Raw genomic sequence first — 15,194 nt, 5'->3', positions numbered from 1 at the left:
ACTGAAGCAACTCTCAGGAATTCCCAGGTTTTAGGAGCTCTGTGCCAGGAATGGGGATGAGGACCAAATAAATATTTGTTTTTATAAATCACTATAATATCATTCTAATCAGAGGCGGGAAAATATCGCGGCTAACTGGGGAGGTTCTGACATTCAGCAGATGTGCTGGTCCTGCCCAACTGAGAAAGCCTGCTCCAGGCGTGACTTTCTTATTGGCGAAATGGGGACTGTCAAGGGTAAACTATATTCGCGGGTTACAGTGAAGGTTTAGTAAACAGCAAAGTGTGCCTGTTTTACATACTTCACCACATAACGAATAGTAAGTCACTGCAACTATCATTAGTGATACGAATTCTATTAAACAGCTAATATGTATCATTTTTAAAAAGGTTTTTATTTATTTATGAGAGAGTGAGAGAAAGCATGAGTGGGGGTGGGGGGAGGTAGAGGCAGCAGGAGAAGCAGGCTCCCTGATGAGCTGGAAGTCAGACGTGGGGCTCAATCCCATGACCCTGAGATCAAGAGCTGAGCAGAAAGCAGACTCTTAACTGACTGAGCCACCCCAGCGCCCTAAGCTGATTTTTAAAAGCAGAAAAATATTTTTCAAAAAATATTTTATTTATTTATTTGACAGAGAGACATCACAAGTAGGCAGAGCACCAAGCAGAGGGAGAGGGAGAATCAGGCTCTATGCTGAGCAGAGAGCCTGATGTGGGGCTTGATCCCAGGACCCCAAGATCATGACCTGAGCCGAAAGGCAGAGGCTTAACCCACTGAGCCACCCAGGCGCCCAAAGCAGGTTATTTTTAAGAAACTGCAAACACAAGACAAGCTCTAAAAACTGAGTCATGACCCTTTGTAAGTGACATTACAGGAAGGCTGAGGCAGGTCTCCGTGCCACGCGGAGCTGAGGACGGGGCTGGGGGCCAGAGCCTCAGAGGGGAGCAGGGCACTAAGAACACACGTGTTGTAATAGATGTCTGCCCTGCCGTGCATCTGGGGCCCTCAGATAAAACCTGTCTTCGGTAACAGCTCTAATTCTGGAAAAGACCCCCAGTTTGGAGTCTTCTAGGTAGTTAGTTAAGTGAAGGGCAAAAGTTTCTCTGGGGCCTACAGGGTCTCGATCACCTTCAGCCCCAAATAGCCCACATGCCAAAGCCAAAGTGGGCCAAAGACCTCTTTAGGATTTAGGAATGAAAACATTAATGAATGTCAGAGCACAGCACATCAGTTATAGACGGTCTGGTCAGTGTTGCTCAACCCTACCACACATTAGAATCTTCTGAGGAGTTTTACTACATCATGCACTGGGTTGTGACCCCGACAATCTGAACGCTCTCCAGCGGTGGACATGGGCACAGTATTATTTTTTTACAGCTCCCAAGTGGCTCTGAGGTACAACCAAGATTGAGAACCAATGAATCTACAAAGTTTTGGGGTTTTTTAAGATTTCATTTTTAAGGGGCGCCTAGGTGGCTCAGTCAGTGAAGCGTCTGCCTTCAGTTCAGGTCATGATCCCAGGGTGCTGGGATAGAGTCCCACGTCAGGCTCCTTGCTCAGTGGGGAGCCTGCTTTTCCCTCTCCCTCTGCCTGCTTTCCCCCTGCTTGTGCGTGCTCTATGTCAGATAAATAAATAAAATCTTAAAAAAAAAAAGATTTTATTTTCACGTAATCTCTACAGCCAACATGGGGCTTGAACTCATAACCCCAAAATCAACAGTGGCATGCTCTACCCACTGAGCCACCCAGGTGCCCCTCTACAAAGTAGATTTTTAAAATGAAAGTTCAGGGCACCTGGGTGGCTCCATTGGTTAAGCAACTGCCTTCAGCTCAGGTCATGATCCCAGAGTCCCAGAATCAAGTCCCGCATTGGGCTCCCAGCTCCGCAGACAGTCTGCTTCTCCCTCTGACCTTCTCCCCTCTCATGCTCTCTCTCTCTCAAATAAATAAAATCTTTTGGGAAAAAAAAAAAAGATGAAACTTCATTGTTCTGCCCAAATGGAAACCCTGCATCACTTGCCATAAGATACTCCTAAGAGTAAACACAGTGAAAAAGAGATATAACCTGATATAAGGGGATTGGTGAGCATTAGAACTGCTACAGATAAACTTACTCCTTCACTGAGAAGGCCTGAAAAAGATCTGAAAAAAAATAACAACTCCCTGATTCAGAATTGCCACACTTTATGCCTCCGGGGTCGACCAGGGCACTGACTTACTTAGACCCTGGTTTCGGACACAGGGCGAGGGAAACATGAGTTGGCCCAATTTTGCTAGACGATTTTAAGACGAATAGTAGGGACGCCTGGGTGGCTCAGTGGTTAAGTGTCTGCCTTCGGCTCAGGTAGTGATCCCAGGGTAGTAGGATCGGGCCCCACATGGGTTCTCTGCTCATCAAGGAGCCTGTTTCCCCCTCTCCCACTCCCCCTGCTTCTGTTCCCTCTCTCGCTGTGTTTCTGTCAAAAAAATAAAATCTTAAAAAACAGACAAACATATACTAGGAAGCAGTGAAGGCATCTCTGAGACTAGGAAGACAAGATGCTGGATACTACAAAGGGAGGGGAAAGCGGGGCGAGGACAGGGCGGCAGATCTGACTGCATTTTGCAGATGGCGCGAAGATGGAAGCAGGGTCGGGGCAGTGCCTGGCAGGGAGCTAGACTGGGAAGTCCGCGCCCATCCCTCTCCACGCGAGGATACGCCGAGCGCACCCAGTTCGAGAACTGGCCGGGGCCAGCCGGCTGCGCACGCGACAAGGACACATCTTGGGAATTCCCGCGTCCTGCTACCCGACCCGCGCCATCCCTCCGAGAGGATAGCCATTGGCGGCGCGCGGAGACGCGAGACCAGCATCACGAAACCCACTTTGCAGATCAAGGCACCGAGACTCCAGAGCGAGGAAGGGTCGCGTCCGGGTCCCCAGAGATCACGACACCCACACGTGAGAGGCCCCTGTGCGCGGGCACCGCCCGACGGTTCCACCAGACACTCCAATTCCATCATCAGCCCTGTTCAGATGGGCAAACTGAGGCACGGAGTGTGTGCACCCCGAGGGGCAGCGGCGCTTCAAAGGTCACTTCACAAAGGGGAAACCGAGGCCCGCCCAGGACGAGCGGGTTCCGGCCCAAACTTCCCTCGGCGGGGGCGGGGGGTCACAAGGGGCGTCGCCCCGAGGAGGGGACGCGGCTCGGAATCCACGACCTCAGACCAGCCTCTCCCCGCCGCGGACAGCCACGACGTCACAGGGGGGTGGGGCGGTGACCGGGAAACCCGCGCGTGGAGGAACGGTGGGTCGCACTCACCTCCCGAGGCCGACCTTCGGAGCCTACACTTCCGGGAACGGGGCCGGGAGCAGCTCGCCGGCGCGCACTCGGCGTCCCTCCACCAGCGCGACCTGCGACAGCACCCGGGGGACCACGGCCCACGCAGCCCTTGACAGCACCGCGGGCGAGCGCGCGCGGGGCCCACTCAGTGCGCATGTGCGCCCCTAGCTGTCGTTCAAAGCCGGCGTGCGGCGTCTCTGCCAATCAGAAGCCTCCTTCCAGCCTGGCCCCGCCTCGTTCGCCAGGCGTCCGGCGTCCGGCTGTCTCCAGGGCAACCGTCAGGCCGCCTGTCTAAGAAAGAGGGGCCCAGCGACTTCTGGGTGTTGTAGTCTCCGGGGGGCAGAGAAACGGGAGGCGCCGGGGAACGAGAAAGGTCTCCGACGCCGGCGTTCCTGCTTCCTTTCCCCAGCCCCGCTTGCCAGGTCCTGCCACAGGGGCCGACCAGCTCGCGGGCCTTGGGGTCGGTGGTGGGGGCGTCGCGGGGCGGGGGGGAGGGGGAGGTGTCTCTGTCACCATGGTAACACCCCCGCTCGCGGCCCGCCTCTTGAGCGCTGAAGTCGCGCGCGGAGCCGAGCGAGAAGGCAGTGGGCGCATGCGCTGGGGGAGGGCGGGCTGGGGCGGGCCCGTGGGAGGAGCCAGAGGGGGAGGGCGGAGTTAGGACCCGCACTTGGCCCAGAAGCGAGCCTGGGAAGTCCATCCCCATCATTTTCCATTTCGAGGAAACTCGGAGCTTATCAAAGTACACCTGAAGAATTGGAAATTTTCATTGGAAATTTTATTCGGCAATAATTTTACTTTTAGAGAGAGGTTGCAGGTAGAAGGTGCCCACATGGTCCTGTCCCCCAGCTTCCCCTGTGTTAACCTCTCAGGACTGCAGCACGTTTGTGCACACAAGCCTCTCGCATCTGAGCAATGCCATAAACTGAGCTCCAGCCCATTCCCATGGTCCCAGTCTGCCCCCCGGGGTCCTTTTCTATTCCGGAGCCCCGTGGCGTGGAGTTCTTAGGTCTCCCCAGCTTCCTCTGATCCGCAGCCCTTTTCTCAGACTTTCACTTTGGCGTGACCTTGACAGTCTTGAAGGGTCCTAGCCAGGTGTCCTGCAAAACATCCTCCAGTGCTTGCTCGAGTCCACACTTAACTTACGACTAGGAACCGACTCTTTAACTTTAACTGAACATTTAACTTTGCTAGTTGAGTCAATGATTGCACAAACGTTAAGTGTGTTTAGAACACACACATATCTGGATATGTGCATCCACTTTTTCAGCTAAATTTCATGAAATCTAATTACACATCAGTGACGTCTGGTGAAAAACGAGCATTCAAGCTGAGCTGTGCTGTAAGTGAAAAATGCATACCGGATTTCAAAGGCTTACTACAAAAAGAAGGATATTTATTTGACAGAGAGAGATCACAAGTAAGCAGAGAGGCAGGCAGAGAGAGAGAAGGGGAAGCAGGCTCCTCGCTGAGCAGAGTCCGATGTGGGACTCGATCCCAGGATCCCAGGATCATGACCTGAGCTGAAGGCAGAGGCTTTACCCCACTGAGCACACAGGTGCCCCCAAAAAGAAGGATAGAAGCCAAAGCATTAATAATGGTTTTATCTGTTAAGTATTAAAATGATATTTTGTATATACTGAGTTAAATCATATATACTACTGATTCACATTGATTTCACCTGTTCGTTTTTATATTTTTCTGGCTTTTTTGAGATACAGTTGACAGATAACATTGTTTAGTTTTAGGGGGCACAACATGATTATTTGATCCATGTATATATTGTATATATCCATAATAAGATTATTTATCATCTCCATCATCTCATAAAATTACCTCTTTGTGTGTGTGTGTGTGTGTGTGTGTGTGTGTGTGTGTTCAGGACCTTTACGATCTACTCTCTTAGCAACCTCGAAGTCTATAATACAGTATTGGTCTAATGTCATACATTATGCTCCCAAAACTTAACTCATCTATAATTGGAAGTGTGAACCTTTTGACCAGCATCATTTTACTTTTTAATGTGCTCCCTAGAAAGTTTTAAGTCCCCGTGGCTTGTGTGAGATTTTGATTGGACCCTGCTACCCTAGGTAACAATATAACTCACCCTTACTGAGAACAATGTCAGGCCTTGTGATTGACAAATACTATTTCACTTAAACCTGAAAATAACCCTGTGATAAAGGTTCCGTAGAACCTTTCATAAGCAGACCCCACTGCTGGGTGACTCCTGGGGTAACTGATGTTCGCATCCCCTCTCTCAGACACGGGTGGGTGTTCCAGGCGGCAGGAAGCCCAAGGCGAGCAAACTGCTTTCTAAAATGCCTGAAGGGGGCGCCTGGCCCACTCAGTCAGTGCAGCAAGTGACTCTAGATCTCCGGGTTGTGAGTTTGAGCCCCAGGCTGAGTGCAGAGATTACTTAAAATAAAATAAAATCTTTTTTGTTTTTGTTTTGTTTTGTTTTGTTTTAAGATTTTATTTATTCACTTGACAGAGAGAAATCACAAGTAGATGGAGAGGCAGGCCGAGAGAGAGAGAGAGGGAAGCAGGCTCCCTGCTGAGCAGAGAGCCCGATGCAGGACCCGATCCCAGGACCCCGAGATCATGACCCGAGCCAAAGGCAGCAGCCTAAACCACTGAGCCACCCAGGCGCCCCTAAAATAAAATCTTTAAAGAAAAAAAAAAATGGGGCACCCAGGTGGCTCAGTCGGTTAAGTGTCCAGCTCTTGATACAGGCTCAGGTCATGATCTCCGAGTCATGAACCTGAGCCCCAATTGGGCTCCACACTGGGTGTGGTGCCTGCTTGAGTCTCTTCCTCTCCCTCTGCCCCTCCCCCTGCTTGTGCTTGCTCATTCTCTCTCTCTCCGTCTCTCTCTCTCTCAAAAACAAAACAAAAATGTGTTAAATTCAAATGGGCAAAATAGCTGCAGGAAGACTTTTTTCTCTTGTTCTCTAGAAGATTTCTACCTTCCAATTGCTCTGTAGGAGTGCTTGTGCTTCTGCTCCCACTTGAAGGGACAAATTGAAAACTGTAGGTCCACAGACCCACACTAAACACTAAACAAAACCTTGGTTCTCTTAGACCAAATGAGCATACATCTGTGAGTCTTAAAGCGTTTTTAGTTGCCTACTTTTTAAAAGATTTTATTTATTTATTTTACAGAGATTTATTTACAGAGCACAAGCAGGGAGAGCAGCTGAGGGAGAGAGAGAAGCAGGCTCCCCACTGAGCAGGGAACTTGATGCGGGATTCAGAGCTCGATCCCAGGACCCTGAGCCGAAGGCAAACACCTAACCGAATGAGACACCCAGGCACCCCTTCAACTGCCTATTTTAATGAACTTAAAAAAAAAAAGACTTTATTTATTTATTTGACAGGGACAGACAGAGATCACAAGTAGGCAGAGAGGCAGGCAGGGTGTGGGTGGGGTGGGAAGCAGGCTCCCCGCTGAGCAGGGAGCCTGATGGAGGGCTCGATCCGAGGACCCTGAGATCATGACCTGAGCTGAAGGCAGAGGCTTAACCCACTGAGCCACCCAGGCACCCCTTTAATGAACTTTTTGCTGAACCAACCAATGACTGCTTCTGATCATGATGATGGGAAGGCTTCTACTCTTCAATACCCCCATCTTACAGATGACAAATAAGGCATTGATAGACAATAACTTCCCCAAAGTTGCAATCCAGTAAGGGGCGGGAGCTGGAATTTACACGCAAGAAACCTGTCTCCTACAAACCATAAGAGACTCTTAATCTCACGAGGGTAGCGGGGGATAGGGGGATAGGGAGAGGGTGTTTGGGTGATGGACCTTGGGGAGGGTATGTGCTATGGTGAGTGCTGTGAAATGTGTAAGCCTGATGATTCAAAGACCTGCTCCCCTGGGGCAAATAATACATTATATGTTAATTAAAAAAAAAAAAAAAGAAATCTGTCTCCTTGTTAGAGCCCAAGCTCTGAGCCAGGACCACAGGGACATGCTCCAATGCAATAGGGCAACAAAGTACACAGGCTGGAGAGCTGGCACACAGCTTTTCTTGGGCTCACTCTACCTTCAGATCCCTATTTCCTCAGTCTTTGTACAAAAATAAATAAATAAATAAATAAAAATAATTTGTGATGAGTCAAACCTGGTCAAACCGTAGCACCTTGACCTTGGACTAGTCATCATCCCTCTGGGCTATATTTTCTTCACCTCAGAAGCAGGCAGCCTAGTGGAAGCTCCTTGAAGGTTGTTGCCAGAACTGACATATATGATTCTGGGCACCCTTGGCCCCCCGTGAATGGAAGAACTGAGCCTTCAGCTGCTTCAGCTAGTGTAGGTTTAATCAGAGAAACAGTGGGGGAAGTTGAGCAAGGCCAGGGAGAGCAGTCGTGGGGAGACCCCTGGTGCTCAGTCACCCTGGGCCTGTCGGGACCCTCAGGGACACTTTCTCGCAGTGCCTCTGGGCAGACAGGTGTCACCCTCAGAGGACCCCAGTTCTTCACCCTCCAAACTGGCCTTCTGGGGCCGACAGGCTTCTCTGGAGGCGAGACTACAGGGCAGATGAACGACTGACCAGGGCCGAGCAGTGTTGCTAGAAAGAGCAGCAGGGGTCGGTCCTGAGGGAGGGGGACAGAGAGCAGAGAAAGGTAGATGTGCCTACCAATTGGAATGCAGGGCCCTAAGTCGGGTGGGGGTGGGGGGGACTCCTTCCATCACTCCCAGCAGGTGCCTCCTCCTCCCAGGGGTTCTTGCCCTCAGTGGGAACTAGCCGCCCCTCCAGTTCCATATTTCCCCTCACAGCTAGGCCTTCCACTCCCCTGCTTGCCAGTTACCCTTCCCATGGTGAGCTCGGTGACCACAGAGACCTCCTCTGCGGTAGCCCCTGGGTCCCCCCACCCCTTCCGTCCCTGGCCCTTCGGAGCTCCTGGCCCCTCTGACTCCCCCACCCCTCCATGCATCAGACCGCAACATCCCCTTACTCTCTGTCACCCCAGCCCCCACACCTCCATGCCCCGGCCCCTCTCACCCCCAGCCCCCTTGCAGCCCCCAGCTTCAATGTACCCCCAGCCAGGCACATGGGAGCCTGGAAGGAGTATGTGAGGTTTGTCTTGTGTACTGGGGCCCCCAGGATTGATCAGGTGGACTTCTTCTTCTCAGGGGGTCACACAGAGTAGTGTAGGGGTCCAGAGGCAACAGCCTCAGGGTGACTCCAGCCTCCCTCACTTTTTATAGTTTTTTAAAATTGAGGTAAAATCCTCACCACATCAATTTCACTATTTAGCCCTTGTAACGAGTCAAGGATCCATCCTGGAGTGGCTCCTTAGTACACTGAACAGAATTCCCAGGTGGCCCAACCCTTCCACCACTCAGCGTGTACCCCAAAGAGCGGAAAACAAGGGTTTGAACAAAAAGGTGCACACAGATGTTCGAAGCACCGCTATCCACCATAGTCAGAAGGTGACAACAGCTCAAAGGTCCTTCAGCTGTTGGACAGATAAACAAAATGTGGTCTAGCTGTCAGAGGAAACACGACTCGGCCATAAGAAAGAACAAAGAACCGAAAGAAAGAACAAAGAACAGAGCCCTGCTTCCACCCGGATGACCTTGAAGATGACCTTGAAAACTGGGTCCTCAGCGAATGAAGCCTGACACAAAGGTTTCCAGACCAAGCTCGCCCACAGGGACGCCTGGAGTTAACCAGCGTTTGGGGGAAATGCTCGGTAGCTGGACGGTGGTGAAGCCTGACCCGCGCCGTGAGGGGGTAAGTGTTACTGTTGGTGAACACAACTCCGAGATTCTCTCATGGGCGTTTCCTAGCCCACCTGGGGTTCCCTTCTCAACCTCGAGGCAACCAGGCCAAGCCCCCCACCCCAGTTGTGGACAAAATGCCCTTCCCGGCCATAACATACCTGATGTCCTCTTCTGTGTTGCAGTAGTGACAGTAACACTTGGGAGGTTGACGAGGAAGTGAACCAGAAACAGGAAGACACAGTTGGTCGGGGTGAGGCAGGTCAGGTTCCTCCCCTCCCTTTTCTTCTACTCCTTCCTTCCTTTCTTTCTTGTCCCCCACTTTGCTCTCGCTGTGACATCCTGGGGGCTCCCTGCTCCATCAGGCTCACCTCCCACGTTCTCCCCCATCTCCTGGGGGGCGGCATCAGCCTCTAACGGGGAGGTTTCGCAGCCTCCTCACTGCTGACATCCGGACCAGATCCCTGTCGTGGGGGCGGCTGTCCTGCACCACGTAGGATGTCTAAGACCACCCACTAAATGCCATAGCTCCCCCTCCCCAGGAAGGACCACCAACAGTGTCTCAAGATGCTGCTGCGTCCTCTGGGTGGCAAGGTTATTCCCACCGCCAACTGGAGAACCTCCCAAACCCAACCCAGCTCAATGGCCCCATTTCCCTCCCCTCACCCAGCCAAGCCTCGTAGATCTGCTCCGAGGTCCTCCTCGTGTCCACTCCCATCACCACGCATCCTGCCCGGGCAGCCGGGCCGCCTCCTCGCAGTGTCTCTGCTTCCCCTCTTGCCCTGATGTCACGTCACTGTCCGCACGCAGTAACCACAGTGACCCTTCCATACTTGGACTCAGATCTCGCAGATGGCTCTCCACCAGACTCAGAATAAAAGCTTCCTTCTTGGCATGGTCTGGGAGGCCCCTTTGGGATCTGGACCCCCTCTGCCCCTCTCAACTCCCGCACGTCTTCCCTTGGTCCCTCAAGGCACATTTTGGCCTCGGGGTCCTTGCCTTGCATGTTCTCTCGGCTCGCAACAGCTGTCCCTGCAATTCTCAAGGCAGGCGGCTTCTCGGATCCCCCCGCCTTCTCTGGTGAAGGTGCCCACTGCCCTACAGGCTGCAAGAGGTTCCCTGGATTTCTTCCTTTCCTGGGGCTCCTGGCTCGTTTCCTGTCTGTCCTGCCCCTATCATGTGAGCTCTGTGGGTCCAGGGACCTCGTGGGGCCTTGTAGCCCCCAGCGTCCAGCGAGGGACCTGCTGCGTATATAAACACTTGGATACGTGATGAACTGAACGACTGCTGGGCTGTGGTCTTCCAAGTCCTGACCCACACTCTGCCCCCTTACCTCTGTTTAATGCTTAGGAAATGGCTGGGTCCTTAAGAACCTACCTTCCATGGAGAGAGACAGAGGCAGAGGCAGAGGCAGAGAGAAGGAGTGGATGGTAGTGTTTCTTAGGATCATCTGGGGCCGTGTCAGTACAGAAGGGGGTCATTTCTATTCAAGCTTGAGGATGGAGGCTAGGGTGGAGGGGGGCCGTGGAGAGAGGCGGGGAGGGAGTATGGGGAGAAGGGAGGAAGGAAGGGGTAAGGGAGGGCGGGAAGGAGGGGTGGTTCTATTCCCAGAGGGGCTTCTCTCCTACCCCTTTGCTTGCTTGGCATCTCCTTCACGCCCTCCCTCCTCTTGCTCTGCTGTCCCCTTCTGCCTCCCCCTCCCCTACTCCCTTTAGTAACGGGCTCCTTCCTACCCAGTCTCCTTTGTTGTAGGACACGAACAAGAAGGTGACCATCATGTAGGCACATTTTAGAATGTTCCATCTGGTCCGCTTGGCTGGCGGCTTCTTGGGGGCGGTGGTGGTCAGGGAGAGCTTCTCTGGGAGGACCCGGAGGGAACGAAGCCGGCTGAAGGCATGCCCTTCCCGATTGGAAATCCCTGCCCTTCCCGAACTCCACACCATGTCTTCACCTGTCTGCTCCTCCAAGGGACATTTGGGTCTCCGCTGCTGGTTCCCCCTCCCTCTGCTCGGCCCCACGGCGCCCGCTTCATCAGCTGTCCTCCTCCACCTTGAAGCCCTCAGCCACAAGGATGCCAGGAGGATCTTTCTAACTTGGACCTAATCTGGTGTGCCAATGTCCCTTTCACTTCAGCAGGCTTTCCTGCTCTTCTCATTCTATACATTTTAGCAGAGTATAACTACAGAAAACCTCTGGTTTTTTCGACTGTGTACGCAGTAATGTCTCTCTAAAAGCCATCTGACCCCGGGAGTGTGTCTTTGTCTGTTTTTTGGGAAGTTTGTTTGATTACAGACTCAGTTTCTTTGACAAAGCATTATTTAGATAGTCCAGCCTTCTTTTGTTTCACTTTTGGTCCTCGCCCGTTTTCTTGGGATTTTGTCCTTTTTGTCTACACTTGCCATCTTAACCAGCATAAGATCTTTCAAACTATCCTCTTTATTATTCTTGTAATACCTGCAGGATCCCTCCCTCCTGATTTTGGTGACTGTTTCTCCTGTTTTTATCTGTTTCTCATCAGCAATACTAGAGAACTACATTTTTATCAGACTTTTCCAAAGGACTGGCTATTAGCACTGTTGATTACTAGTGTACATATTTTTCGTTGGCTTTTTATCACTTCCTTTATTCTGCTTGGATTTAATCTCATTCTCTTTTTCGAACTTCTTTAAATAGGTACTCAGATCATTGGTTTTCTGCGTTTCCACCTTCCTTCCCTCCTTTCTCTTGATGTACACATTTACGATTATACATTTCTCTCTGAGCAAAGCTTTGTCGGGGCGCCTGGGTGGCTCAGTCGGTTAAGCGTCTGACTTTGGCTCAGGTCATGATCTTACGATCTGGAATCTAACCCCATGTCCAGCCCCTCATCACACTGGGTCCTGTGCTCAGTGGGGGAGTCTATTCGTCCCTCTCCCTCTTCCCCTTCCCCATTCATGTTCATGTGCTTTCTGATATAAATAAATAATTCTTTTTGGGGGAAAAAAAAAGCTTTGGGGCACCTGGGTGGCTCAGTTGTCCAACTCAATTTTGTCTCAGGTCATGATCTCAGGGTCCTGGGATTGAGCCCCACATTGGCCTGCTTCCCCCTCTCTCTGCCTGCCTCTCTGCCTACTTGTGACCTCTCTCTCTCTTTCTCTGTCAAATAAACAGTCTTTTAAAAAAAACAATAAACAATAAATGACTTCAATCTGAAGTTGACTGAGGCTTGTTTTGTGAACAAAAGTGCCGCCAATTTCCGTAAGAAAAGTAATCCTACGTTTACTGTGCATTCCCCTGGGGTTGTGTTCAGCATTCTTTCCACGTCAGTCATGTCATGTTTGCTCGTTGCTCTCTAGACGTTCCGTAGGCAGTTTTATTGACCTGTCCTGTCACCTGCTGCAGGAGGTGTCCAAGTCGCCCACTATGTCATGGATGCCTCTATTTCTTCTTGTGTTTGCCCTGCTTTTCCTTTTATGCAAAAACTGGCTGCTGTGTGAAAACAGATTGAGAACAGGCGCATTTTCCTGGTGTATCAATCTCTTTCTCGATTTCAGCATCCCTCTTCGTCCCTCAGAACACTTCTTGACTCCAAACCAGTTGTGTCTGGTGTCAGAATCATATGCTGGCTTCCTTTTACTTCAGAGACTTATGTCTTATGGTAGGAGTCTCCTTACTTTCCTTTCAAATTCTCCATCTCTCTCTTACAGATTTTTTGTGGGAGGGAGAAGTTAAAAACATTCTCTTTGTCTGTGGTTTTAAACTATTTTGTGGCAAGGTTCCTAGAAGTAGTTTCCTTTATAGTCATTCCCCTTGGGGTTCTCAGAATTTTTTTTTTTAAGATTTTTTTTTTAGGGGCGCCTGGGTGGCTCAGTGGGTTAAGCCGCTGCCTTCAGCTCAGGTCATGATCTCAGGGTCCTGGGATCGAGTCCCGCATCGGGCTCTCTGCTTGGCAGGGAGCCTGCTTCCCTCTCTCTCTCTCTCTCTCTGCCTGCCTCTCCATCTACTTGTGATTTCTCCCTGTCAAATAAATAAATAAAATCTTAAAAAAAATTAAAAAAAAAAAAAAAGATTTTTTTTTAAAGTAATCTCTACCACCAACGTAGGACTCAAACTCACGACCCCAAGATCAAGAGTTGCATGAGTTTCCAACTGAGCCCTACCAGATGCCCCTCTCAGAACTTTTAAAAATCTGTTGCTTGATGATTATTTTTTTACCAAAATACAAAATTCTTAGCCATTAACTCTTGACATATCACTTCAGTTTCATTTTCTTTCACTTCAGCTTTTTAAATTCTCACTTCGTGTATGTCGCAGCTTTCACTGGGTCTAAGTCTTGTGTGTGTCTTTGTGTATTTTCTACTCATTTATTCACCGTGGTTCACTTTGAGTAATTCCCCTTGACCTGTTCTCTAGCTCCCTGATCGTGCTCTTGGCTGTTAACGACCAACCCCTGAATTTGTCATTTCAGTTACGTACTTTCAGTTCTGGTATTGCCATTTGACTATTTTTTTAATAAACTATAATTCTGTGGTGAAATTCTTCATCTAATTTGTGAACTTAATAACAGCAAGCTTATTTTTAAGTGGTTCTGGCCATTATCTGGACCACCTGGAGCCTCACTTTTCTGGCCCGGGGTTCTTCTTTCTCAGTTTTCAGCCACGCAGCCCTGACACTGGGGACTGACATGTCACTTCCAGGGGGAGCAGGAATGGGTCCCATGCCTACCTCAGTGTGCTGGGTCTCCTTGGCACCCGTGAGCAGCACGAAGGAGCAGGGTGGCCCAAGGGCTCTGGCTGCCCTTCGCACCGACACCTTCACAGGCACAGATGTCCAGCTCATGGTTACCTGGAGGCTTCTCTTCTTGCAGCTTTTTCAGAAACTGGGCAGAAGGAACTCACTGTCCTCGGGGCAGGAAAAGGTGCAAATGCACGACTTACCTCCTTCCTTGCAACCGCTTGTTTCTTCTAAAAGTGAACAAAGAGGAGAAAGAGGAGAAGAGAAAATCATCAAGGGAGCATGAAAGGGAGAGAAGCAGTGCCTCTGGGTGCCTCGGGTGGGGAGGGAAGGGGATGCTGTGGCCTCCTTGAGGCCTGTGGTCCCCAGGCACTTGCCTGCCTCATGGCCTTGGCCCATTCTGTTCTCTGTGCCTGGAACACCCTTGGCATGACCAGCAGCAAGGCAGTTGTCAACCTCTCCTACACTGTCTTTCCTTCTCCCTCTCTCCTCCATGTCCACAGGACTCACCCACCTCTAGCAGATGCTTCACCTATTTCCTTTACTTATATTGTTCAAATGCAAGCTCATGCAGGCACCGATTTCTGCCCGCTTGGTTCCCTAATCTTTCTGGCTCCTAGAGCCGGCCTTGGCCCAGAGGAGCTAGTCTTCATCAGCATTTGTTGGAGGAACGACCAAAATGTTGAACCACTCATGATGGGAGCCACAAAGGTGAGAGGGGGAGTGCGAGGTTCGGTGATCTCTAAGAAGAGGAGCGAAGAGTTCTGTGTTTTGGTGCACGGGAGTGAAGGCAAACTGAAGGGCCAAACGGCTCAGGCACTACTCACCATTCAACACCTGGAGGCTGAGCAAACCTATGGAAGACAGCGCCAACTGAGCACCGCGAGAAGCAGCATGAACAGTGTCCTCGGGTCCCCAGTCCAACAAGCTCAACACAAGCTCCCTCTCCTCCAGGAAGCCCTGCTAGATTCCAGGCACCTCCCTCGGGACACGGATCCCTACTGCCTTATAACCATCGTCTCCCCCAACAGACTACAAGTTCGTGCAGACGTGCGAGTGTGTGGGGTTCATCTTTGGGGTTCCCGTTGCCCTGCAGGGTCCTGGCACACATCCTGGCACATGCCAGACAAGCTTCCCACCGAAACCCACCCGCATGCTTGGAGTGGGATTCTTACCTAGGATCTCTGGTGTTGCCCATGCAGGGGAAATGGTGTTCGGGTGGCAAGTCATGGGGGCGGACGAGGTCCAGAGTGTTGAGTCCCAGAGTCATGAGAGACGAGGCCGTAAGGAAGAAACATCACCATCACCAGATTAGAAGGTGGGGGTACTGGGAGCCCATGAGAGCAGAGCCCGGGGTGGGGGGTGTGGGGATCAGTTAGGACTTGGCAGTGAACAGGGGAGACCATCCAAAGCCTCGTTGTCTGGGTCGG

General features: G+C 51.1%; 2 protein-coding genes across 2 annotated transcripts in view; both read right to left on the bottom strand.

Annotated features, from left to right (window-relative positions):
* Window positions 1-3,486, bottom strand: part of ZNF667 (zinc finger protein 667) — a 48,885-nt gene extending 45,399 nt beyond the window's left edge. The window contains exon 1 of the mRNA XM_032324672.1: window positions 3,301-3,486. The gene's annotated coding sequence lies outside the window, so the exon portion shown is untranslated. The remainder of the gene's footprint in view (window positions 1-3,300) is intronic.
* Window positions 3,487-4,080: 594 nt separating this feature from the next.
* EDDM13 (epididymal protein 13) lies at window positions 4,081-14,994 on the bottom strand. The gene is made up of 8 exons (XM_032326141.1): window positions 14,940-14,994; window positions 14,592-14,618; window positions 13,916-13,994; window positions 13,756-13,828; window positions 10,785-11,150; window positions 9,213-9,250; window positions 7,448-7,919; window positions 4,081-4,418 (listed from the first exon to the last, which is right to left on the bottom strand). The coding sequence occupies exons 1-7, from the start codon at window positions 14,992-14,994 to the stop codon at window positions 7,895-7,897; spliced, it is 663 nt and encodes a 220-aa protein (XP_032182032.1). The 3' UTR covers window positions 4,081-4,418; window positions 7,448-7,894.
* Window positions 14,995-15,194: the final 200 nt, after the last annotated feature.

This window comes from Mustela erminea, chromosome 19 (genome assembly GCF_009829155.1).
Source record: "Mustela erminea isolate mMusErm1 chromosome 19, mMusErm1.Pri, whole genome shotgun sequence".
Classification (NCBI taxonomy): domain Eukaryota; kingdom Metazoa; phylum Chordata; class Mammalia; order Carnivora; family Mustelidae; genus Mustela; species Mustela erminea.
The sequence above is the reverse complement of the archived record's forward strand: the minus strand, read 5'-3'. Positions and strand labels throughout refer to the sequence as shown.